This window comes from Balaenoptera physalus (genome assembly GCF_965194825.1).
Source record: "Balaenoptera physalus genome assembly, chromosome: 14".
NCBI lineage: Eukaryota > Metazoa > Chordata > Mammalia > Artiodactyla > Balaenopteridae > Balaenoptera > Balaenoptera physalus.
In genome coordinates this window covers 5,920,025-5,946,253 of record NC_138893.1, presented here as the reverse complement: position 1 = coordinate 5,946,253, position 26,229 = coordinate 5,920,025, and the positions used below count along the sequence as shown (strand labels likewise).

Below are 26,229 nucleotides of genomic sequence, written 5' to 3'. Positions count from 1 at the left end.
GCCTCCCTGCCTCCCTCCCCTGCCCTCCTGCCCGTGTTTTCTAGGATCACCTTTCAAATACCTCACTTGCACTTGGGTCCTTGTTTGGGGGTCTGCTTCTAGGGAACCCAGGATCACTGGTGCCTTTACCCCATTCTGGCTGGCCTGATCCTATGTGTTTCTCCTCCTCCCCTCCCCCACCAGGCCTCTGAAGCCCTCTGTCCTGTGTGAGGGAAAACGTCATCCTTGCCCCTGCATACTCACTCTGGTGCCATGTGCACCAGAGCCCCCCCTCCCCCTTTCTGTCTCCACTAAACTAAAACCTTAGCCTTGGCACACGGCGAGTGCTCAGAAGGGCGGAAGCTCCCGGGTGCTGGAGGCCTGTGGAATCCAAGGGTCCACAGGAGGCTGCTGCTGTTGAGAGTTCGCAGGGGCCAGCACGGTCTTCCCAGGGCCTTGGTGGTGGCGGTCCTTTACCGTGTGTGGTCTGCCCCGCACTCACATCACACACACACACACACACACACACATCCCCAAGGTTACCTCCCAGCTGAGAAGGGTCTTCTGGGCTCCCAGCTCAGCACAGCGACTCACTTTTAAATAGTAGTTCTACCTTAATGCCTCCCGCCAGGTCTGTTATCTGTGTCCGTGTGGGTGGAGGTACCTGTTTCCACATGTGCGCGGGGAGCGCGTTGGGGAGGAGGCATGCAGCGGTGTGGGACAGTGGTCCCAACCCGCAGGGCCCCCACCCAACATCACCGTGTCCTGTCCACACAGACACATACCCACCCCCCTCCCGCAGGGCTGGTTCTCAACCGGAGCCTCCCCATCTCGGAGAGCCGGGCCGTGCAGCTGGCCGTGCTGGTCAACGACTCGGACTTCCAGGGCCCGGGGGAGGGCGTCCTCCTCCTCCACTTCAACGTGTCCGTGCTGCCCGTCAGCCTGCGCCTGCCCAGCACCTACTCCTTTGCCGCGAGCAGGCGGGCCCGCCGCTTCGCCCAGGTGAGCCCCCAGCCTGCTGCCTGCCTGGGGAGGGGTGTGGAGGGGCAGGAGACCCCCAGGGTGGGGTGCTCCGTTGAGCAGATTTCAAGCAGGGCTGGGGGGTGGGTGACACCCCCTCCCTGAGCTAAGTAGTACACAGAGTGGCCCCAGGGAGCTGCAGGCACGGGGCCAGGAAGGCTGGGGCCATGGAAGAGCGGGACAGTCCTGAGCAGGGCTCGTGGGCTTTGTGGGCCCCTCTTCTTTGCCGTCTCCTTTCTTGGCGTCTTTAAAACATTTTGTACTCATGAAGGAGCAGCGCCAGGTAAATCTATGTATGCAGACCTGGAAAGACGTTCCTGGTGAATTAAGTGAAAAAGTGGTTTGCGTAAGTGTTGGTCTCAGGTGGCTCCCTATGTTCAAAACGAAGTCCTCATTGCTGGGAGTTTGCAAGTGTGCAAATGCAGGCAGCAATTAACGGTGGCGCCCTCTGCAGGGAAAGATAGGGAGCGCTTCTACTTTCCACTTTTCTGCAAGTATGTTTACTAGAGCTAATTTTGCATTTGTCGTTGGAAAATAACGATTAGAAATGGAAAAAATAAAAGTAATAAGTATTCGTCAAAAGAGATAAGGGATAGACAGGAGTGATCTCTTTTTCTCATATCAGCCAGTGTGTAACATTTTGGTGCAGTTCTTCCGAGAATGTTTCTCTTAAGCGCTTTGGAAAGTTCACTTGTGGTTACAGCAAGCATATGACTTAACGTACTGCGTTCTCCTAGTGGGGCAGCTGTGGCCACATCCTCTTTAGAATGTCCCGTTTAGGGCCGTCTCCTATTTTCCAGTGGTTTTGCCAGTTTCTGTGGTTGGTTCCCTTACCTCCTGGCAGCCACCCGGGGCCAGCGGACGAAGAACCCCACCCTTGGACACATCCAGGCTCCCCACCCTGCCACCCAACCTCAGGCCCTTCCTGGAGGCAGGGGTCAAGGGTGGTGGGAGGTGACAAAGCAGAGGGGCCTGAGGGGTGTCTGGGGGGCTGAGCAGGAGCAGGCATTGCTGGAGGTGGGTCACCTGTGCTCCAGCAGACTCAGAAGGGCACAGGGACCCGAGTCCCAGTCCGGCCTCAGACTCAATGTGGTCTCTCACCAGCTCCCCAGTTTTTATGATTGTAAATTGTGGATGATGGCCTTGGGCAATTTTGAGAGTCACTGGAGAGAGTGGAAGTGAGCCCAGGAGGTGGTTTTGTGTGGAGCCCAGGAGGTGGTTTTGTGTGGCGTCAAGCGTGGGCTTGGAGGAGCCTGGCTCTGCCCTGGGCCTGAGTCGGGCTGAGCAAGGGCATGGTGCGTGGCTGCAGGCAGGGCCCTATCCCTGCTCCCCCACCAGGCCCCCAGCCCTCAGCCTTGACTAGTCAGAGCTTCTGATCTTAAGCCACCGCAACCCTTACGGTAACCCGAGTGGCTGAGGGGGTAAAAAGGAGAGTTCAGCTCTGGGCCCCAGTGACCACAGCTGCCAGCCTAGCATCCCTGGGAGAAGCATCCCTTCTCTCCCAGGGGTTCCAACCCAAGTCCCAGGAAGGCCCCCTGGGTCCTGTGTGGGACAAACAACCATGCTGCATGAATCGTGGCCGGGGTGACATGCTCTGACTAACCAGGCGAGTGACCTGGCTCGGGCGTGGACCACCCCAGCCATGTGCACTAAGGATGGGAACTGGTGATCCGCAGAGCAAAATTGGCCTGGCCGGAAGAGAGGGAGGTGTGTAGGAGGCATACAGGCTGCCTTTGTGCCTGAATGAGTGAGCAAGTGAGGGATGAGCTGGGCAAGCCAGCAGCACCTCCCTGGAGGGCCAGCCCCAAAACCAAACCCCAGTGCCCCGTGCTCTTTCACCTCCGGCTCTGAGGAGCAGGTGTGGATGGTGGTCCCACGGTCTGGGCAGGGCAGGACCAGGCAGGCGCATGGTCTGCAGGTTCCGGGGGCGTGGAGGATGGGGAGATGGGGAGCTACCATCCTGGGCTGAGTAGGAAACTGTCCTGGGACTCAGGCTGCCAGGGAGCCCCTCCAGCCACCATCACAGGTGGTCCAGCCACCCAGCTAAGGATTCCCTGTGTCCCATGCCTAGATTGGGAAAGTCTGTGTGGAAAACTGCCAGGAGTTCAGTGGCATCCACGTGCAGTACAAGCTGCAGCTCTCCAGCGCCAACTGCAGCGCCCTGGGGATGGTCACCTCGGCCGAGGACACCACGGGGACCCTGTTCGTGAACGACACGGAGGCCCTGCAGCGGCCCGAGTGTGCCCAACTCCAGTACACGGTAGTGGCCGTTGAACGGCCAACCCGCCGGCAAGCCCAGGCCCCACTGCTCGTCACACTGGAGGGGACATGTGAGTGCCAGGGCTGCGGGGAGGGTCGGGATGGACGGAGCGTAGTAGAGCCTCGGGCTTCTCCCACAGAAGGGGCCCGGTCCTGCTCCCCCTCACTAACTGGTGGCTTCCCTGAGCCTGAGCCGCCTTCCCTGTAAGATGAGAAAACAGTGCACGCTGCACAGCCAAGCTGGAAGGATGACAGGGGGAAAGTGTGAAACAGTTTAGCCCAGAGTGACAGCATTGTGGACGGTCACTGCTGCCCATCACCTCTGTCAACGCGTCCTACCTGGGCACTTGCTTTAGGACTGCCAGATACAATAGAGGACCCTGGTTAAACGTGAATTTCAGGTAAACAACAAGCAATTTTTTTGGTGTAAGTACGTCTCGTGCAACTTTTGCAGTGTCTCTTAGAAGACAAACTTCCAAGCGTGTCACCGTGATATTAGGGACGTATTTACACAAAGCAGGTGTTGACCGTTATCTGAAGGTCAGGTTTAACTGGGTGTCGTGTGTGTCACTGGCCGAGTCTGGCCACCTCACACCCTCCCTCCATACTTAGCCCAGTAGCTGTCCCCGCTTTGTGACCGTGGTACCACCCCTTCCCCAGCAGCCCCCTCACTGCCCTGCGCCCCGGTGCTTAGTTACTACCTCCCCTCTGGGCTCAGCCCGTGGGGACAGCTCAGCCAGCGCTGCCCTCCCCCGTGGGTGCTGGCGGCTGGACACAGGGCCCAGGCTGGCCCCCTGTGACTTGCTTTCTGCCACCCCCAGACGTGGCAGAGGAGCCAGGCTGCCCCCTGTCCTGCGCGGTCAGCAAGAGGCGGCCCGAGTGTGAGGAATGCGGCGGCCTGGGCTCTCTGACGGGCAGGTGCGAGTGGAGACAGGGAGACGGCAAAGGTAGGCCCTGTGCAGAGCCGGGTGACCGGGAGGGTGATGACGGCTGAGTGGAAAGGGCGTCTGTGTGGGCCCTGCCAGCCTCTGCGGTGCCCTCCACCCCCACCCACTCAGAGTCTCTTCCCCAGCGGCTTGTCCCCTGCTGTGACTCCTGATGCCAGGAGAGGGTGGACATGAGTGCAGGGTGGCATGAAGACATTGGGGCTGTTTATCACCGTGGGATCACAGGTGCCTGAGGCTGGACTCGCTCTGGGCTTGGGAGGGTCTGGGCCAAAGTTGGGATGTGCGTGTTTTCTTTTTATTTTATTCTAAATTTCTGTACATATATTTGTCCCTAAACTAGATGTGAATTGGCATCTGTGTCTCCATTTCTCTACCCATATACACATAAATTACATGTACAGTTGTGAATATATTCACCCCATGCTTTTATTTTTTTTTAACTTTTTATTTTATATTGGAGCATAGTTGATTAACGATGTTGTGTTAGTTTCAGGTGCACAGCATAGTGAGTCAGTTATACACATACAAGTATCTATTCTTTTCCAAATTCTTTTCCCGATTAGGTTGTATGTAATATTGAGCAGAGTTTCCTGTGCTATACAGTAGGTCCTTGTTGGTTATCCATTTAAAATATAGCAGAGTGTACATGTCAATCCCAAACTCCCTAACTATCCCTTCCCCTAACCTTCCCCCATTCACCCACTGCTTTTATTTTTTTTATTTCTTATAAATTTATTTTATTTTATTTATTTATTTTTGGCTGCATTGGGTCTTCGTTGCTGCGCATGGGCTTTTCTCTAGTTGTGGCGAGCAGGGGCTACTCTTCGTTGTGGTATGCGGGCTTCTCACTGCGGTGGCTTCTCTTGTTGCGGAGCACGGGCTCTAGGTGCGCAGGTCTCAGTAGTTGTGGCACGTGGGCTCAGTAGTTGTGGCTCGTAGGCTCTAGAGTGCAGGCTCAGTAGTTGTGGCGCAAGGGCTTAGTTGCTCTGCGGCATGTGGGATCTTCCCGGACCAGGGCTCGAACCCGTGTCCCCTGCACTGGCAGGTGGATTCTTAACCACTGCGCCACCAGGGAAGCCCTCACCCACTGCTTTTAGACACATAGTTCGCAGACCCTTTTCAAAGATCCAAAAGGTGGATGAGTATAAGGTAGGTGTTACTATGCATCCAAAAGGTGGATGAGTATAATGTAGGTTACACTGTGCACATCATTCATAGTTGGCTTTAGTTCATAAAAACACAAACCCTAAAAAAAATTCAAAATATCCAAAACGATCTTCAGAGAAGCTCTACCTGGGAGATCCCAGCCCAGGGAGAGTGGCCCCAAGCAGGAGGGGCCTGCACAGCCTTGGGCTTAGCCCGCTGCTGGCTCCAAGCCTCGCCCACCGGTGTGAGGGTCCCGCTCACGGTACCGCCTTGAGAGGGTCCCAGGCCTTGTCTGGTCTCTTCTGGCCTCCTTGATGTGAGCCCGGGCACAGCCCTGGGACTGCCCAGCTCCTCCAGCCCTCACTGCCCGGGCTGCCCTGTACACCCCGGACCCCCAGGCTCTCCTCAGGGATGGGCTCCACGTGTGGTTTTTCTCGGCTCGGGCCTCGGTTTGCTTCTCCTTGCGGGCGGCAGTGCAGGCTTGGCCTGCGAGGCCCTGGGCTGTGGCCCTCCCGGCTCTGGCAGTCTGCCCAGGACAGGTGCTCCCTCATGGTAGTAACTGCCTGCTGTGTGCCGTAGGGATCACCAGGAACTTCTCCACCTGCTCCCCCAGCATCAAGACCTGCCCCGATGGCCACTGTGACGCCGTGGAAAGCAGAGACGCCAACATCTGCCCCCAGGACTGCCTCCGTAAGCACCGGGCCTGCGCGTGTACCTGAGCAAGGGCAGGGCCTGGGAAGGGGGTGTAGCTAGCAAGCTGAAGGGGCTTGGACTCCCACCTGCACTTCAGCCAGGCCAGCCAACTTCCCGGGTTGCGTGCGCTGAGCCTTTTTCTAACGTTTCATTTGAACAAAGGGCTCTCCTTCCCCAAGACTAGCGCCTGCTGGCCTGACCCACCCTCTCCGGTGTTGCCCTGGCCGACTCATGGGGGTGCGGCGCCCTGTCCCCCATTCCGCTGACTCCCGGCTGCCCCTGCTGCCCGTGCTCTGCTTCTGAAAAGTAACCGCGTGTGGACCTCAGCAAGGGCCCTGGGCAGCCTGTGGGTTCCTCCTCTCGCCCGCTGTGGCCAGGGGACTGGTTTGGGGGCCTGTCGTGCCGAGACTCCTGCCTGGGTGACACAGACTTCTGAGCTCACTGCGCTCCCTGGGCCTGAGAGTGCTGAGATCAGGTGGGGAGGGGCCTCTCACGCTCCTGTCCGGGTGGTCTGGCTGGTCAGGTCCCCCCGAGGCTGAGTGGGCTGCTGAGTGGGTTGTGTCCATCATCAGGGGGCGGCAGCATCATTGGTGGGCACGAGCCTGGGGAGCGCCGGGGGATTAAAGCCGGCTTCGGTATCTGCAACTGCTTCCCGGAGGAGAAGAAGTGCTTCTGCGAGCCGGAAGACAGCCAGGGTGAGCTGGCTGGGGCCACTCGGGCAGGGATCCCCACACCTCCCTGAGCCCCAAGGAGCGAGGGAGGAAATTGCGGGAAGGCGCGGAAACCCAGGAGACCTTTTGCCTTCTCTTGGGGTCTTGGTTCCCCCATCTGTGCAGACAGGGAGCTGGGTCAGGGCCTCTAAGACTGCCTTCTGGCCTGAAGTTTGGTGGTGTTTTGGGGGTTTTTTTGGCCGCGCCATGCAGCTTGCAGGATCTTAGTTCCCCAGCCACGAATTTTTTTTTTTTAACATCTTTATTGGAGTATAATTGCTTTACAATGGTGTGTTAGTTTCTGCTTTATAACAAAGTGAATCAGCTATACATATACATATATCCCCATATCCCCTCCCTCTTGTGTCTCCCTCCCCCCCTCCCTATCCCACCCCTTTAGGTGGTCACAAAGCACCGAGCTGATCTCTCTGTGCTATGCGGCTGCTTCCCACTAGCTATCTATTTTACATTTGGTAGTGTATATATGTCCATGCCACTCTCTCACTTCTTCCCAGTTTACCCTTCCCCCTCCCCACGTCCTCAAGTCCATTCTCTATGTCTGTGTCTTTATTCCTCTCCTGCCCCTAGGTTCTTCAGAACCTTTTTTTGTTTGTTTTTTTAGATTCCATATATATGTGTTAGCGTACAATATTTGTTTTTCTCTTTCTGACTTACTTCACTCAGTATGACAGACTCTGGGTCCATCCACCTCACTACAAATAACTCAATATCGTTTCTTTTTATGGCTGAGTAACATTCCATGGTATATATGTGCCACATCGTCTTTATCCATTCATCTGTCGATGGACACTTAGGTTGCTTCCATGTCCAGCCAGGAATTATTGAACCCGTGCCCTCGGCAGTGAAAGCACGGATCCCTAACCACTGAATCACCAGGGAACTCCCTGGCCCGAAGTTCTGTGGTAAAGGTTGGGCTGGAAAATTAGTTCTTTCACCAGATAACCCAGTGTCTGCTCGGACTGTCCCTGTGCAGGGCCTTGCTGGGCCCATGGCATTGGCCAAATGGGTCCCCATCCTCCTAGCCAGAGCCTCTAGGTGCTTCTTCTGGGACAGCACGTGCCCCACTGAGCACATGTGGAGCTTTCCTGCCTGAGCCCAGGGATGCTTTTCTGGTATTTGGGTTGTTATTGCACAGCCCTAGGTCCTGGGCCACTTTTCTTTCCTCCCTCCTTTATATTGACTTTAAAGAAAATACAAAATACATCAGGAACACAGGGGAAGAGCTGCACTTCCCCACCAGCGCCCCCGGGCCTCTGGCTTCAGTGCAGCATTCTAGGGTGGGTGGGTGCAGGTGTGCATGACCTCTGCTGTGTGACCTTAAGCAGGCTGCTTATAAACTCTCATTCCTTCTGGAAAAGGGTGGTAACAGTCTCCAATAGCAAAAACATACAGAACCATACCTGCTGTGGGCCGCTTCTATTGGAGGGTTGGCAATTACTCTCAGACCTTCACACCAGCAGTGCTCTCCAGGATGCTCAAAGCTGGTCACAGCAGACACTTCCCGGCTGTCCTGGGCGTGGCGGGCTGGAGAGCTGCTCTGTACCAGCTCCTGAGGGTATTTGGGGTCCCCCTCCCGGGGTGTCATCTCTCACGGCCCACCCCCGCTGCCTGCAGACCCGCTGTGTGACGAGCTTTGCCGCACGGTGATCGCGGCAGCCGTGCTCTTCTCCTTCATCGTGTCCGTGCTGCTGTCCACCTTCTGCATCCACCGCTACCACAAGAACGCCCACAAGCCGCCCATCGCCTCAGCTGAGATGACCTTCCGCCGGCCCGCCCAGGCCTTTCCCGTCAGCTACTCCTCATCCGGTGCCCGCCGGCCCTCGCTGGACTCCGTGGAGAACCAGGTCTCTGTGGACACCTTCAAGATCCCGGTGAGGTTCCCCGTGTGGCCTCGGGGCTGGGGAGGCAGCGCCCCCCCCCCGGGGGGAGGGGGCCTGCAGGTGGCGCCGGCCTCTGGTCTCGGGCAGCTGGGAGGGGAGGAGGGGACGGGTCACCTGGGTCTAATGCGTTCTCACCCACCGGGAGGACACCGTGAGCATTCCAGCAGCCCCCTGCCTTCACTGAGCGGCCTTCCAGGGAGGGGCGGAGAGCATGGAGCAGGGTGGAGAATGATGGGTGCTGATTTACATGGTCTGAGATCTGGGCCGTTAGGGTACGAGGAGGGTGGGCCGTGCTGAACCTGACCGGGAGCTATCCTGCAGATGCCCCAGGCGCTGGGAGGAGGAAGGCTTGGCGGAGGCGCTGAGGAGGACGGTGGATTTTATTCTCAGAGGGTGGGACCCCTGGGGGTGGGGCCCGTGTTCTGCCTTCATTTCCGCGGGCCGCTCTGTTGGGAGTCTGTGGGGTGGGAGCCCCGTGGGGAGGCACTGTCCCCATCCCGGCGAGAGAGGCTGGCAGGCGGGGGCTTGGTCGGGGTGGCAGCAGCAGAGAGGGGAGTCTGTCTCTGGCCCCGAGGGAGGGGGTGCTGAGGGGCCTCTAGGGCACCTGCGGGGGAGCCAGTCTCTGGCCTGTGACCGGCCGGCCGATGAAGAGTGCCAGCCAGAGCCAGCAGGCTTCCCGAGCCCCTCCTGCATGGCAGGGCCTGGGCCTGCGGTCAGCGTGGGCGCCTCAGACACCACCCCGACCTGGCCAGGCCAGTCCTCTGCCTGCCGTGCCCTTCAGCGTGCTTGCTGGGAGCGCCCAAGTTGCTGGCAGCCGGGTGCTGGGCGGGGCTGAGGGAGGTGGCCAGAGCCGAGGGTACGTGGGAACAGAAGTTCTACCCACGAGGCGGGGTAGGGAGCGTTGCGCCGTGTGCAGGAAGCTCGGCACCTGGGGGCCACAGTCCGCAGCCCAGGGTAGGAGGTAGCCAGAGTTCATAGGAAGTGCCACCCAAGGGGGGCTGGCCCCTCGGTGAGGGTCCGGGCCGTCAGGGCTATTCCCCCATGTGGTGGCCACAGAGGCCTCCCTCCTGACTTCCCTAGTTCCCATTGCTCCACAGGTGGGGTTCTCCAGCCCCAGCGGCACCTCAGCCTCCACAGCAGGCGCGTGGGCCGAGCCATTTGATTCCTTTAAATGCCCTGGCGGTTTGGGGCTGAGGCGCACGGCGAGAGTGGTGCTGGTAGGTGCATGCGCAGGGGGAACCCCTCCGCAAAAACCACCCTCGGCCCATGTTACCTCCAGCCCAGAGCCCAGAGCAACTCAGAGCCGGGCCCGAGGCCCGGGAGTCCCGCTGACCAGCTCCGAGGTCTCCGACGTGCTACGCAATCTTTTGGCCTTTGTTTTGTCTTATGTAAAGTGGGGGGAATGGTTTTTAACGTTTTTAAGAGGATCAAATCAGTGATATCCACCTTAGTGCAGTCTCTGTGAGCAGTAAACTGTTATCCAGTGCAGTGTGGACACCAGGGCGGTGGTGACCGTGTTGTCAACATTGACCCTGACTATGGGTTCTTGGGGAACCTGAGATACCAGGATGCCCAGGAACAGGCTGGAAGGCGCCCCTGGCCATGGTGGTGAGAGGAGGCTGCCTTGCTCCCAGATGTCAGGTTCTGTTCACTGGGGGGCATTGCGTCCCCAGTGGTGTCATCTCTGTGTGTTAGGCGAGCCTGGCAGGGCACAGCATAAACAGCACCTGAAGCCACACCCACTCGCCACCCAGTTGCAGCGAGGCTTGGGGTAAAGGATGCCCAGTGCTGGCACAGGAAGGCAGGTTCCAGACTGGATTCAGCATCCCCAGAATTCAAGTGCATGAGCCAGGCTGGGGGTCTGGGAAGGTGCCCCGGTGTGGTCTTGAGTGGGCATGGTATGTGGATGGGACTTCGGTGGGAAGGCAGGGGGGTGCAGGTTCAGGGTAATGCCTGGGCCTATGGGAGGAGCAGGGTCTTCCACGTATTGGGGTGGAGGTTCCCAAGGAGCATGGTGGTACCTTTCCACGGGCTGCCACACAGGGAAGGTGTCCTTGACACTCCCACCAGTAGCCAGGGGTCCTGGGCTTGTAGGCAACTCGGGCCACTGGTGCCAGTTCGGTTCTCTTGGGAGTCCTGGGGGGGGGGGTCTCTGGAAAGGGCACCTGAAGATCTGGGCTGCTGGCCAGTCAGTGCCTTGTGGCCTGGTGTCCAAAGCGGAGACGGTGCTGAGCAGCTTGGGCCTGACTCCCAGGGAAGAGGCCGTGCTCCCCTGTGAGCCCCTGTGGGTGCTGAGTAAGCCCTGAATCCCTCATTGGACAGACAAGGACACGGGCCTGGGGTGGCACAGGGCATCTTCGGCAGACAGGGGCCAGCGAGGGTACGGACATACGGAGTCCAGGCTGGTTTGTGGCAACACCTGCCTTCCCATGGGGGAGACACATCATGTCACGACATCTCAGGGCCTGACTGTGGGGTCCTGTCCTTGGACATGGTGACTGTCACGGGCTGGTTCAGGTGACGGTCAGTTGTCTGCACACTGGAGCTTGTCCACCAGGTCTTGCCTTTTTCCTTTTCTCACCATCTTTCTTCCCTCTTTTCTTTTCTCCCTTCCTTCACACCCAACATAGGAGGATCCAAAGTGGGAATTCCCTCGGAAGAACTTGGTTCTTGGAAAAACTCTGGGAGAAGGAGAATTTGGAAAAGTGGTCAAGGCAACGGCCTTCCGGCTGAAAGGCAAAGCGGGGTACACGACTGTGGCTGTAAAGATGCTGAAAGGTATCTGTCCAGGCAGTACACAGTGATGGTTCTGCCACACACACCTGCGGGAGCCCCAAGGGGTGAATGAAGCCACGCGACAGCCAGGGTTCTGGCAGCTGGCCTGCTGCCTCCTGAAGAGGCCCCCCCGTTGCTCTTCCTGAGCGGCTACAGTCTGGGGATCCCCACCGTGGATGACGTGGGCTGGCGTGGTCCCTGGAGAAGCAGGGTGAGGACGTTCCTCCCTTTGAAGGTTCTGGAGTGGTGCTACTTCTGTACCAGTGTTGGGTAAAGATCCGAGTTTAAATTAAAAGCCCTTTTGGTTTTGGACTGACAGCTCTCCCCAACCCAGTCTGCTCCATTCATTTCTCTCAGCCAAGCATCCGCCAGAGTCCTGGTGAAGAGACCACCTGTAAGGACCAGTCCCTGCCCCCTAGGGCCCTGCCTTGCCCAGTCCCCACGGGTCCTCAGCGGGTCTGCCCCGCCCCAGTCTTGCTGCAAGCTAGGCGTCCTCACTGGTGTTTCTCAGCAGAGACTGGGTAGATGGCCCTCTGCCACAGCCGGGCTCTGGCCCAAGTGGACCGACGGAGGGCCCAGCGGCCGTGCAGTGGACACAGTCGGCTGATGTACACGTGGGTTCAGCAGTCAGGGGGCCATGCAGTGCAGAGTGCTTCTGGGTACTTGCCCAGGCCCTCAGACTGGGGTCGCCCCTTGCCCATGAGACCCCAGGCCCTAAGGGGCACAGTGAGACTGGCCCTGGGTCACCCACATGTGGTCCAGAGAGTCCCAGTGCCCCATCTCCCAGCTGTCTTCTCATCTCCAGACAAGTCTGCACCCTGAGGAGGTGACACAGCTGGGCACTGGGCTGTGGGACCACTGACCCAGCAGGACTGTGTAGCCGCAGCTTTTGTCTCAGAATACCTCCACACCCAAGATTCTGGTGGGAGCCCGAGCACGCTCCGTCCACCCTTGGGACACGCGTGCTCAGCGTGGCCGGAGGACTTCTGTGATGTCTGGCGGTCTTCACCTTTCTGCAGGGCCTCACCCGCCACTGTTGAGTGCTTGGTCAGCAGGTGTTTGGGGACAACAGGGAGTCCCTTTACCTTCCCAGAAGGGTTAACGAGGGGGTCTCTGTGCACCACTGTCTTTGAGAGATGGTGATCGCAGGGAAATAATGCCATTTGTGGGCACAGCCCAGCCCTGGGAGGCTTTCCATGGAAAGATCCGCTCACATGGACGTGTGCTTCTCGGGTTCTTACTCCTCGGAGGCACACGAGGCTGCTGTTGACCCTCCCACGGGCTGAGAGTAGCCCCAAGCAGTGGGATCCTTGCAGGCCTCGTCTGAACCTGGGTAGGATGTCTCTGAAGGGGATAATGGGTGTGTGCAGACCGCCCCCCACCCTCGGTGTGGGTGCCGTGACCCAGCAGGGCTGCAGGAGGGGCTAACAGAAGGGACTGCTTTGCAACCTGCTGTGTTTACGTGCATTTCAGAGAACGCCTCGGCGAGTGAGCTGCGGGACCTGCTGTCAGAATTCAACCTCCTGACGCAGGTCAGCCACCCGCAAGTCATCAAGCTGTACGGGGCCTGCAGCCAGGACGGTAAGGCCAGCCTGGGACAAGCGGCCGCCAGGCCCAGGCCAGGGGCCTCCGGGCCGCCCCATCCTGCCTCTTTCCCCTTCCCCGTCCTTTTCTCCTTGGGCCCCTGTTTTCTCTCCTCCCGGAAGCAGGGTCTCCGGCTCTGGCTCCTGCCTGGAGCTCGCGTGTCAGTGAGAGGGCCGGAAGGGGTGCAGCAGGAGTGCTTGTGTGAGGCCTTCCCTGCGGTGTGCTCCCTGGGCTTCCCAGTGCTGCCATGAGGTCTCCGGGGACATCCTGGTTGTCAGCACCCTGCTCCAGGCAGAGCCCCCAAGGCAGGGAGCTCCAGAAACGAGCAGTACCTCCTGGGCACGGGGAACCAGACATGCCATAACCTCCGGGTGACCCCAACCCCAGCCCTGCGTGGCAAAGGCATTGTCACCGTCTCTCACATAAAAGCATCCTGCTCTGCTGGTATTCCAAACCTGCTGTGCCACCCAGGGCACCTCCCACTGTGTGTGTGTGTGTGTGTGTGTGTGTGTGTGTGTTTGGGGTGCGAGGGAGACGGGGCTGACAGGGAGAGGGCAGCAGGGACACTGGTCAGCGCCAGCGGAACTCAGGGCTGGGCCTCGGGCAGGACTGCAGCCCAGAGCTGCTGAGAGCAGGCAGGAGCAGGGAGCAGGTGGCCACGGGCAGATCCAGACTCTGCCTCTGTCAGCCGTCCCCAGGCCATGCTGTGGCAGGACCGAGGATGCAGAAAGGCCTGACATCCTAGCAGCAGGGGGTGCCTCCCAGGACAGTCCTGAATGCAGTGACTGCTTGCCTGGGGCACCCAGGGAAGAGGTCACGCTCGACCACCCAGGCAGCTGGCTTTGGCATGGCCCCCGCAAGGCGGAGAGCCAGTGATGTGAGAGTGAGCTGGGGCTTAAGTCCTCAGGCTTCCAGAACGCAGGTACTTGCCCCCCAGAGCAGGGCTGGGTCTGTCTGCCCAGGTGCAGAGCCTGCCCAGGGGCCCTGCGGCCTGCTGCGTGCTCTGGGAAGCAATTGCCCAGAGCTGGCCTGACTTCCGCCTGCCCGGGGCCCCGCAGGCAGCCAGCCCACAGCCCCCTCTGCCTCCAGGGCCGCTGCTCCTCATCGTGGAGTATGCCAAGTACGGCTCCCTGCGGGGCTTCCTCCGAGAGAGCCGCAAGGCGGGGCCCGGCTACGTGGGCAGCAGAGACAGCCGCAACTCCAGCTACCTGGACAACCCGGAGGAGCGGGCCCTGACCATGGGCGACCTCATCTCCTTCGCCTGGCAGATCTCGCGGGGGATGCAGTACCTGGCCGAGATGAAGGTGTGTGCCGCCCCAGCCCTGCCCTCCCCTCCGCCTGCCATGGGCCCGGGTTTCAGGGGTCCCTGCCGTTGTCTTCCTTGCAGCTCGTCCATCGGGACTTGGCAGCCAGAAACGTCCTAGTAGCCGAGGGGCGCAGGATGAAGATCTCGGATTTTGGTCTGTCCCGAGATGTTTATGAAGAGGATTCCTACGTGAAGAGGAGCAAGGTACCCAGGTCCTGGGGTGTGCCGGCCTGGGGCTCCCAGGCTGGGTGTGGGCAACCGTCAGGGTACCCACAGGGTAGGGGCAAGATTTTTATCTGGAGAAGATAAAGCAGATTTTTAGAGTATAAATTTCCAGCCCTCATCCCCAAACCCTTCCCTAGTCCTGGGTCCCCAGAAACCCAGCTCAGGACTCAGCCCCAAGTCTGTTCCTTCTCTTCCTCAGGGCCGCATGTGGTCTTGCAGAGCTGCCCGCTGGGTAGTGGGGACCCTGCAGCTTCTCTCGCTTTTGATCACTATCCTTTTTGAAGGTCACCTAACACTGCAGAAATAACAACCTTCTTCTCTGCAGTTGTTCCTCTTGATTCTACAGAGCGAAAGTCACTGTTTCCTTTAGTCCTTTGCTTAGAGGAGAGAAATGAAATAAACCCGAGCTTGCTATTCATTCCTTGCAGAAGGGAATGAATCGCTTTACAGGTGGGGATTCTCCTGGGACGAGGGCCTGGGAACCCCTGCCTAAGAGAGTTTGGAAGATGCACCAGGAGGCCCTGGAGACAGGGTCTGGAGTCGCAATGTAGGGATTTCAGAAGCTTTTTCCGAGTCACTGAAACAGGTGGTCAGGGGCCCTTCTCGGGAAGTCTGGTTCCCTGGCGTGGTCCAGTTCTCTGTGGCATTGGTCTTGACCCTCTTAGTTCTGTTGCCCTCTCAGCCCCTCTCCTGCAGCCTCCCTGTGACAGACTGGACAGGGCCAGCTCACGGGTACCTTCAAGACACACAGCTAACCTGGCATTCAGAACATATGCTGCTCAAAAAGAAAAACACAAAAAGTGACGGCATACCCTTCAGCTTTGCTCTGAGGGTCAGGAGAAGACCTGGTGTTACCAGGGGCTGTGAGGGTGATGCTTCATTTCTTCTGGGGTGTCCATTGTGACAACACATCTCAGAAGTGCTGAAGGGGAAGTGGAGAGCGGCTGCTCCCTGCCCTGTGGAGGGCGGTGGACAGAGCTTTCCTGTTGACACATAGGTCCTCAGGAAAGCCCCGTGTCACAAAGCAAGAAGCACAATGTGGCCAAGAGCCACAGGTCCCCCAGGAGCACAGGCTGTAGGCAGCATTGTTGGGAACACACACCCCCGAAACAGTCACACTTCATTAAGGACATAAATCCTAAAGGAAAAAAATTTTTTTTAATTTATTTATTTATTTTTGGCTGCGTTGGGTTTTTGTTGCTGTGTGCGGGCTTTCTCTAGTTGCGGCGAGCGGGGACTATTCTTCGTTGCGGCCCGTGGGCTTCTCATTGCGGTGGCTTCTCTTTTTGCGGCGCATGGGCTCTAGGTGCGTGGGCTCAGTAGTTGTGGCTCGCGGGCTCTAGAGCGCAGGCTCAGTAGTTGTGGCGCACAGGCTTCATTGCACCGTGGCATGTGGGATCTTCCCGGACCAGGCTCAAACCCGTGTCCCCTGCATTGGCAAGCGGATTCCTAACCACTGTGCCACCAGGGAAGCCCAAGAATACTTTTTTAAAAAGGAATTATAGTAAACGTTGCATTGAAGTCAAATGCATGCCTTTTTTTAAAAAAAATTGATTTCTGCCTTAAGGCTGACCTATTTGTACTGAAAAGCTATTTCTTGAGTTGCATTAGAAAGGATTTGTTAGGTCTGACCCCAGCACCTCTGTGGTAGGGGGCACTCTTTCACAGAATGCTAAAAGGGCCCTGGGATAAAATAAGAGGTAAAAACCAGCCCGAAGGCACACACACAGATTTCTTCCCTCAGAGCTTCTCAGAAGAGCCCTTAGTGTGTTTGTTTGCATCCGAAGTCCCCAAGATGGAAAATGCTGGATGTCAGTTTCCCAAACTCGTTCACCCTCAGAAATCAAGGGAGGCCTCGCTGTGTGGTGTTCCTGGCCCACCCACTGGGCAGCAGCAGCCAGGGAAGCGGCCGCAGGGGGACCTGGCTTGTGCTCGATATCAATTTCTTGGGTCTCTTCTCAACAGGGATGCGGTGCGTGACAGGCACATGTTGTGTAGATGTGGGCAGGCCAGCTGACTCCATCTGGTGTCTCAGTCAAGCCTGCGAGGGCCAGGCTGGGGCTCCGGCCCCTGAGAGGCGCCAGTCCTGTACCCAGGACCACTCTGGTGTCATTACTCAGCATCCCCTCAGAGCTGGAAGAGCCTGGGACGTGGCCCCCCCTTCCCCCCGCCCCCCCCGCCAGTTCCCAGGATGTCAGAGCTACGTTAATGCCTTTCTTTCACACCCTCTTTAGGGTCGGATCCCAGTCAAGTGGATGGCCATTGAGTCCCTCTTCGATCACATCTACACCACCCAGAGTGACGTGTGAGTGGGTGTTGCCTTCCCGGGGAGGGGGGCGGTTACACATGTATAGGGCCATGCCACCTGTCTCAGCAGCTCCACTGGGGAACAGTGCTGGCCCTGAGTGCCTGTCGGCTCATGCCAACCAGCCACAGCTCAACCCGGCTCCAAGCTGCCGGGGCTTTGTGTATTCACTCAGCAATTGGCGAGGGCCCAGGCAGTAGTTCTGACAGCTACTACTTTCAGAGTGTAAGGGTGGAGTGTAAGGGTGTGAGCCATGGCTGCAGACCCCCTCGCCTCCCTCGCTCTCCCCTCCCCTCTCCTCTCTGGGTGTCTCTGACACACAGGCTCAGCCAAACAGTTCCCCTCCTGTGGGCCTGAGCACAGGCTGGCCTCAAGCAGGTCCCTGGGGACTGGTCCCCGCCCACAGGCAGGGGTGGCCTTGAGTGAGTTTCTAGGCAGGTGCCCCAAACTACTCCAAGATGGGAACCAAACCTAAGTCTTCCAGGTCCAATTACATTTTTGATAGTTTTCAAAAATACAACAGACTTATTTTCAAGTGTTCTGCTCTGAACAGGCTTGCATATTTTGAACAATGTGGGCTGTGAAAAGGCAGTTCTTAGACAGTTTTAACAACTGTATTCTGATTACAAAGTTGACTGTAAGACAATTGGAAATGCAGGGGAAAGCAAAATGAAGAGACTAAAAGCCACTAGGATCCCACCACCCCTAAGTAACTACTGCTGGCCCTCGCAGGCATGGCCTAGAGTTTTCTGTGGCGTGCAGGTATATGCTTTTTGTGACTGTAAGTGGGCTCGTGTGATAATACTGTTTTGTGATATGATTTTGTCCCCCCTTCACAGTAAATTTTCTCTCACAGTTAAGTATGTTTTCTATAGCAGTGCTTTTTTTTCTTCTAAGATCTTACGAAAATTTGCAAGCACGCAGAAAAGGTGAAGGAACTGTGCAGGGAGCCCTCTGCCCTGTGGCCTAGGTCCCGCCTACGTTTTGATGTGCTTGCTTGGCTGCCCTGTGCCATCTGTGGTGCTTAAGAGCATCACCTCAGGGGCCAGCCGTGTGCCCTTTCGGGTGAGGGGGCTGAGCTTGGGCAGCGGCTTGGCAGGGGTGGGGGCAGGGCAGGCAGATGGCTCATCCCCACCGCTATTCCCCATCCCATCTGTTGGGTCAGCACAGGCTGAAGCTGTGAGCACTTGGGCCGCTCTCTGTACTGGGGACTCGGGGTCAGACGCTGCTGGGGGGATGAGTGTCTGGTGCACAGAGGGCACTGCAGACCCAGTACAACCACTCACTGGTCCTCTTGCTCCCTGCAGGTGGTCCTTCGGTGTCCTGCTGTGGGAGATTGTGACCCTGGGGGGCAACCCCTACCCTGGGATTCCTCCAGAGCGGCTCTTCAACCTTCTGAAGACAGGCTACCGGATGGAGAGGCCAGACAACTGCAGCGAGGAGATGTGAGCAGGCTTTGCTCTGGCCCAGCCTTCCTCAGACACAGACACACTGGCCTTTGGCGGGCATGAGACACGTGCACTCATTCTTTCCCGCTCCTGGGCAGCCCTGGGTGCCAGCCCAGGGCGAGCTGTGTGGCGGGTAGTGACAGGCAGGGCATGATGGGGCAGAAGTCAGGGAACCACCCTTGGGTGTGACGGCAGATGCTGGGGACCCTTGACTCCACTGGGGGCTGGGTCAGCCTCCTGGAGGGACTTACAGGGATGAGGGGGAGCAGGACCTGGGGAAAGGTGGTGGAAGGATGAGAGGGTGCTTCAGACTGAGGGAGCAGCTTGAGCCAAAGGCCAGAGACCTGTCCCAGGATGATTGGGGCGGGGTGGGTAATTCAGAATGGCCCCAAGGGCGCATATAGGGGAGTACACAGGTGGAGGCACAAAGGCAGGCAAGGAGTGGGCAGGGGGCGCCTGGACTTTAGCCCTAGGGCACCAGAATCTTCTCATCTGATGGTGGTTCCATCAGGTGATTCTCAGAGGACAGGTTGAGAACACACGAGAAGGGGTCATCCACAGGCAGAGGGACACTGGTCCATTCATTCTACAGAGTCTGTCGTGCACCTGCCACGTGCTTGGCTCGAGGCTAGATGGGGGAGTGCAAGGGTGAGTAGGTGCCACCTCCCTGGACGGCCTGGGCTGACAGGCAGGGGCCCAGCGCACACCCACGTGGTAGCTCCGGAAGCCCTGCAGCCATGCCAGGGCCCCAGGGGAGGGAGGAAGGTACAGGTCAGAGTGTGATTGGCAGGTGTTTGTGTTCATACCCAGTTCGTCCTTCCTAAGAGTTTTAATGACCAGCATTTCTGCCTTAGCCATCATAGCGGACACAGCTGAACCACAGCGCCAGACGCTGTGAGCCCCTCCTGACCCCTCAAGCTCTGACCCACCTCAGGGAAGGATGTCAGTGACACAAAAGCAGCTTTGAGGTTTGGGAACAGAGCCCCCGGGACCCAGGGCACTGTACTGAGTTTGGTGGCTATGACCGGGCAGTCCTTGCTGGATTGTCACCGCCCACCTGTGTGTCCCATCAGGTACAGTCTGATGCTGCAGTGCTGGAAGGAGGAGCCAGACAAGAGGCCAGTGTTTGCCGACATCAGCAAAGACCTGGATAAGATGATGGTTAAGAGCAGAGTGAGTACCTGGAGCCCATTCCTGGTGCCGGCTTCCCGCGGGCCTCCCACCGGCCCGTGGAGTTCCCGGCCCGTGGAGTTCCCAGCGCGGAACACAGAGTGAGCCTGCCTGGAGGGAGTTGGTCATGCTGCCCCCAGGGGGAGCCAGCGACTGAACCCTTGTCCTTAATCCAGGCCTTTTGTGCTTCTTTTTTTTTTTAACATCTTTATTGGAGTATAATTGCTTTACAATGGAGTGTTAGTTTCTGCTGTATAACAAAGTGAATCAGCTATACGTATACATATACCCCCATATCCCCTCCCTCTTGCGTCTCCCTCCCACCCTCCCTATCCCACCCCTCTAGGTGGTCACAAAGGACCGAGCTGATCTCCCTGTGCTACGCGGCTACTTCCCACCAGCTATCTATTTTACGTTTGGTAGTGTATATATGTCCATGCCACGCTCTCACTTTGTCACATCTTACCCTTCCCACTCCCCATATCCTCAAGTCCATTCTCTAGTAGGTCTGTGTCTTTATTCCTGTCTTGCCACTAGGTTCTTCATGACCTTTTTTTTTTTCCTTAGATTCCATATATATGTGTTAGCATACTGTATTTGTTTTTCTCTTTCTGACTTACTTCACTCTGTATGACAGACTCTAACTCCATCCACCTCACTACAAATAACTCCATTTCGTTTCTTTTTATGGCTGAGTAATATTCCATTGTATGGAAGAAACCAAGATTTTTACCTTGACCCTTAGGAAGAGCCCTGCACAGATAGGGGTGGGAGGAAAATATTCCAAAGCCAAACAGAATCATTTTCAATAACAGAACATGAGGAAGTAGAGTTGAAATGACTGTGTCCTAAATTCATATGCTATCAGGGGCCCGGCTCGGGGTGGGAAGTGACTAGAGAGCAGCGGAGACTGTGACAGACAGGAGCCCACCAGCTGCCCCTGAAAGGCCCCTCACTGTGGACACTTGTAACCTGTAGGGACATGAGTGCCGGCATGCCGGGTCTTCTGAATTTTAAGGGATATTTATGTTGTTTCCCAGTTTTTAATAGCAACTCATTTAAATTTCCAAAACCTCTGTGTGGGCCAAACAGTCGTATCCGTGTGCCTCCAAGTTTACAACTCCAGGTGACTGAGGAAGTCAACAACGTTTCCACTAATATTGATTAAGCAATCGCTGACTCCCACGTTCTGTGTTAGATGCTGGGCATGCAAGTAAACAAAACAGGCACAGACCTTGCCGTCGTGGTTTTGTCCTTCCATTGACACATTTACTAAAAGTTATTTCTTCAGAGCAAGATGCATGGACTCGGCCACTTGTAATAAAACTCAGCATCGAGCATCAGTGTACCGTTTGGGTGAACCCTGTGAGTGAGTGCAGGCTTGTCCTAAACAAAGGCGATAGCTGATGCCAAAAGATGGCCTTCCTAGAGCAGTGCTGAGAACCAGCCAGCAAAACGCTGGAACCATTCTTTACACATTTAACCAGGGAAGTGGAAATAGCAGGTATTCAAGAATCGTCATGCTTGGGAGCTGAAGCCTATCTATAGCAGTGTCCTCTGCAAAACCCACATCAGTGCCTCAGATTTCTGAGTCCTGACATGATGTTCGAGATGCTTGGAGGGAAGCTGGGGAGTGCTTCTTGGCATTCCTGCAATGAGTCATGGGGCTGCAGCGAGCTCTCCCAGAGCCTTGGGTTTTGTAAACAGGCCGATTCTCCAGTGCTCGGCCTGGTGCCCCCAGTGCTGCAGAGAGAGAACTAGGACAGTGAGGGAGCACATTTGTGCCCCCGAGGAGGTGATTTTCTAAGGGGGAGCGATGAGGACCACGGAGCAGGGCCAGGCGAGGCAGGGGCTGGAGGAGCTCAGTGCTGGCACCCTGGCGAGGGGCTCAGGTCTCACAAGAGGCCAGTAGGCATGGGGTGGGACTCTGCCAGGGCTTCTGCTCTTGGGCAGGGAGTGGCGGGCGTGTCCAGTAGTGGCCTGCGCCAGGGGTGACCAGCCGTCTCTCCCTTCCAGGACTACTTGGACCTGGCCGCGTCCACCCCATCCGACTCCCTGCTGTACGACGACGGCCTGTCGGAGGAGGAGATGCCCCTGGTGGACTGTAATAACGCTCCCCTCCCTCGAACCCTCCCCTCCACGTGGATTGAAAACAAACTCTATGGTAGAATTTCACATGCATTTACTAGATTCTAGCCACGTTGTTCCTCTCTGCACTGTCCTTACTCTCTGTAATGCTTTTTAAGAGTGTTTCTGGTCTGAATGAAGCCAAAGTCTGCTCTGAATCTTTTTGTTTGTAAATGTCTGACTTTGCATCCGTTTACATTCAGGCATTTTTACTATTCTGTTTTTTTAAAAGGATGTGAAAATACGTGTAATTACCACACTGCCCAGCAACTTAGGATGATAGAGAAGAAAGAGGGCAGGGCAGAACTCTCAGGGGATATTTAGAAAATGATGACTAAGTCATTTCCTGGGTGGGTATCAAGTCATAGTACTTCTAATTTAACTACTGGGATAAATTTACCTGATCTGGGGAGGCATTTAATTTAGAAAGGAGGAGCCAGCACCACTCTGCCTCCACTAAGAGCGCAGCCAGTGGCCGTTCCCCCAGACCCCTCCTGGGTGGAAGGCAGCTCTTGGAGGCCACCTGGTGCTGGGGACCACCATGGCGGGGGGAGAGGAATGGGGGGACACACGCAGACTGCTGTTTTCACATCCTTTGCGTAACAAACTGTCATGACAGTTGTCACTTATGAAGTCAGTGCAAAAAGCTGGAGCAAAATGCTTTTTGAAAGAACGTAGTGTGTGGTGCTGTGGTCTTGCAATGGACAGTAAATACGGTTCTTGCCAAAACTCCTTCTTTTGTCTTCGATTCAGTACTTGAAATTTTTTCCTGTTTCCTAACTTCATCATGGATTGTTTTGAAATCTTGGAGTTTCAAGCATTTTTCTGCCGAGATTGTTCCTTTTGCATGCCTCCTGGGTCACTGATTCCTTGCTGGCTAGTGCTACTTGCCATTTGTCCTGTCGACGCTGTGGGGCTCGCCTGCGTGCACCCTTGGTTTGGAAGATCCTCTCCTCCGTGGTAGGCTGGGATGGAAGACAAGCAGCCTCCTTTACGTTAGAGAACTTTTTATAGAAAGTTTCCTGCTGCAGTAAGCCATGTATTACAGCAAGGTGCTGATGCTTTATGCTGCCTTAGAAAAAGAGTTAAACAGGTCAACAAATATTTATCAGATTTGAGAGTCTGAAGCTTATAAAAGTCCAAATTGGTAGTTTCTGGTAAGCTGCAGTTACCAGAGAGCACGTGATGTTTCCCCCCAAATGTTACCCACGTTTTGGAAACCTGGAGCACGAAACTCTGAAGGCAGTTGGCCCAGAAACCAGAAGTTTGGTTTGAACCTCAAAGGGAGTTTTGCCAAGGCCTTACTGTCTGCACATGAAGTTTGGGTTCTTCAGTGCAGAACAAATGATCTGTTTTCATTTTTAGGCATGTCAGACCCGAACTGGCCTGAAGAGAGTCCTGTACCACTCACGAGAGCCGATGGCACCAACACTGGGTGTCCGAGATATGCAAATGATAGTGTATATGCTAACTGGATGGTTTCACCCTCCGCGGCACAATTAATGGACACGTTTGATAGTTAACAGTTCTTTGTGAAAGGTAATGGACTCGCAGGGGAAGAAACATACCGAGAACAGAAAGTCTGCTGGCCCCTCCTTGCACATTTCACACTGGCTGGTGGTTTTCCCTCCCAGCAGACGTAGCGCTCTGGACGAGTGTTCTGAGTCCAACATGTAGGTGTCCCTTCCTCTTCAGTCCACGGCAGCCCCCAGCGCTGGTCTGGGTTCAGCAGTGAGCACCACATACTCCGTGCTCACACGTGTGGGTCCCTCACGCACTATCCAAACTGTTTGATTTTTCCAGTTGCCGCCAAACGAGGCCACACGATTTAAACATGAAGCACACACACCAAAAAGGCAGCAGGAAAAAAAAACTGGCCCAGACGACCTGTCCTTGTTCAGAATGAGAGCCCGGCCAGGCCTCATAGGGTTGTCAAAGCCCAGCCAGGGCTGGAGAGGGAGAGGGGACCTCGGGACAGGCCTCGGCTCAGCCTTCGAGATCCTGAGAATGTTTTTTTGTTTTGTTTTGTTTTTTTAAATCATGTAATCTTTTCTTAAGGAGACATTTGATTTTTATCATGATTAAAATGATTCCTAGATTTAGCACAGTGGAGAGACGTGATGCCACGTTTGCTGTGTAGGTAGGTGGTGTGAGGGGAGAGGGCTCCCAGGACACAGTTGTTCCCGTCGCTGAGTAATCACTAACCCCCTGACGAGAAGCGTATGGAGGAGCGGGGCCGCTGAGTGGAGTGGCCTCGTGTCCAAGGACTGCTGACCGCAGAGACTTGGCTGCTGTGAATCCCTGCACCCCACAGCCTTCAGCGTCCCCCCGTCCAGCGCTGAAAAGTGACGGAGGCTCATCTCACACATTAGTGGGTGGGACTTACGCTCAGTTTCAAAGGGACAGTTCAGTTAGTTAGGTTAGAAGTAGCATCGACAGTGACACCTCTGATTACGATTCTGATGTGGAAAAGACAGTGTTTTGGCTCTTATAGAGCTTGTGTGAAAAGGTACATGTATCCACTCTTCCTGTGACTGTAACGTAATGCTGCTATGGTAAGACGTTTCTGTTTTTTAGGTTCTGACCATGACTCATAAGCTTCTTATCATTCTTCACTGCTTGTTTGTGGTCACAGACACTCAGCACTCCTCCCATCCTGCCGGGGTGGCTTTCGGGAAGTCCCAGCGGCTCTTCTTTCTGTCCCAGCGCTCTCACTTTGCAGGAGAGTGTCAGTTACCAAAACACTGCCTGGGCTTCATACTTAAACCGCTGTGAAAGGACTTAATGTCGTCTCATTAAAATAGTGGATTTTATAGCCATTTCACAAAAGCAGTAAAATTATGGCATTTTTGTGGCCAAGAAGGCTTGGATGAGTATGTGGAGGAGCCGTGTGTGTGTGTGTGTGTGTGTGTATGCGCGCATATGCCCTTGTGTGTGCACACACACCCAGGAAGAGCGCTGGAGAAACACTTACTGCAGATGCAGTGCAACTTTAGTTTGGGCCATTGTTCAGACACGCTGTGTGATACGTTCCTTTACAAATATCTAGTTGTGGTAAACTTTTGTGTTTCAGATGTGCTTAATGATAACCTTGTTAAATGCAGAAGTGGGGATAAACTTCGTCAAGTTATTAAGAATGCCTCCTCAGTGTGAGCGGGTGCAGCAGGTTTGTCCTCGGCAGGGTGAGAACTCCAGGTCTAACTGGCTGACCCAGTGATGGGGATTTAACCCTTGACTCATAATCTAATTGTCTATTCCTAAGTTATAAAGGTACTCATACTTATTAGCCCTATCAGACAAGAGTTTTCATATGCATATATGCAAAAATTACTAACTATTAAGCATTACTGGAGTATTAAGTAGCAATCTGTCCGTTATTAAAATTTGTTAAATCTATTTATGAAAGGTTATTAAACCATACCATGTTAATTTGCTTTTGTAATCAAGGTGACTAAGAAAATAATCTCAGTTATGTAAATAAAATCGTGTATCTTCAAATGTGTAAACTTCTTTTCTCTTTTTAACTTCCCGGTTGGAAACATCAGGTTTCTGATTTTGAAGTTTCAATGTAAGGAGTAAGATGTCACAAGGGAGTCTGTTGTGGTGACCACCGGGGAAATGATGCCGATTGAAGGACCAGGAGGCTCTTGGTGATACTGTTGACTTGTCTTGCATAATATGTACACGAACAGCCACATTTATAGTCATTGTTAAAACTCAGCTCATCCTGCCATTCAAGGAATTCCTTCCTTTAGGTTTCCTTCCCTAAAATAGAGCAGCAGCCGATGTCGAGTTCAGGTATTCTCTAGTGATTTGCTGACTGCTTATTTCTTGAAGCTGGAGTTGGACAGTTGTGGGAGAGAATGTAAAATGCATAGACATGACTGAAGGTCCATTAGAGGAAAAATTTTGACCCGAACCACTATGAAACTTAAAATACTAAATGCTTCTGTTTATGTCTTCCTGTCGGGTTGTGTAGGAATGGTATGAGCTCCTCCTCAAAAACCTGGCAAGGAGCAGGTGGGTCAATAGGGAAACGTGAGTTGTTACCAACATAAATCTGATTTGTGGTTGCCTTGTGCATTGGATGCTGAGGGCCTATGTCCTGTCCTGGGTGCACATGTGCACACACAGTCACGTGCCCGCATCACCCAGGGGCTGCCCCAGGCCCACGGTGCTACAGCTCCTGCCCTCAGCACCTGCATCTGTTCTCAGCTTCCTCCTTCAATCTGGACCACAGGGACAGGAAATAAACGTAATTTCTAGGGTCAGTTACTTGCTACAGCCTTTGCCTCTGAATGTTTAGAAACCCATGCTGAGAAAAGCTTATACTAAAATACTAAAAACCCCTTTTTCAAGAGCAGAGAACTTCCATTAGGGGAGAGAGAGAGAGAGAGAGAGAGAGAGAGAGAGTGTGTGTGTGTGTGTGTGTGTGTGTGTGTGTGTGTGTGTGTGTGTGGTTTATTTTTCTGAAAAAGCACATTCTCCACCAACTTCCACAAAGGATGGCACGAGGCCGGCTTATTTGGGTGGAAATGTAGTTTGAATATAATGTCTGAGAACAGGTCTTAGATACTGAACACATAAGAGAAAATTCAAAAGGAAAGCATAATTTCCCCCACTACAAATAGAGC

General features: G+C 55.3%; 1 protein-coding gene across 1 annotated transcript in view; it reads left to right on the top strand.

The window, feature by feature from the left end:
- RET (ret proto-oncogene) overlaps positions 1–25,972 on the top strand; it is a 62,467-nt gene extending 36,495 nt beyond the window's left edge. Inside the window, exons 6-20 of the mRNA XM_082424703.1 lie at positions 782–981; positions 3,071–3,329; positions 4,080–4,205; positions 5,931–6,041; positions 6,617–6,739; positions 8,390–8,646; positions 11,286–11,433; positions 12,904–13,011; positions 14,104–14,318; positions 14,402–14,524; positions 16,780–16,850; positions 18,158–18,295; positions 19,372–19,471; positions 21,485–21,632; positions 22,961–25,972. Of these exons, the coding sequence (XP_082280829.1) occupies positions 782–981; positions 3,071–3,329; positions 4,080–4,205; positions 5,931–6,041; positions 6,617–6,739; positions 8,390–8,646; positions 11,286–11,433; positions 12,904–13,011; positions 14,104–14,318; positions 14,402–14,524; positions 16,780–16,850; positions 18,158–18,295; positions 19,372–19,471; positions 21,485–21,632; positions 22,961–23,118 (2,285 nt within the window). The 3' untranslated portion in view covers positions 23,119–25,972. The remainder of the gene's footprint in view (positions 1–781; positions 982–3,070; positions 3,330–4,079; positions 4,206–5,930; positions 6,042–6,616; positions 6,740–8,389; positions 8,647–11,285; positions 11,434–12,903; positions 13,012–14,103; positions 14,319–14,401; positions 14,525–16,779; positions 16,851–18,157; positions 18,296–19,371; positions 19,472–21,484; positions 21,633–22,960) is intronic.
- Positions 25,973–26,229: the final 257 nt, after the last annotated feature.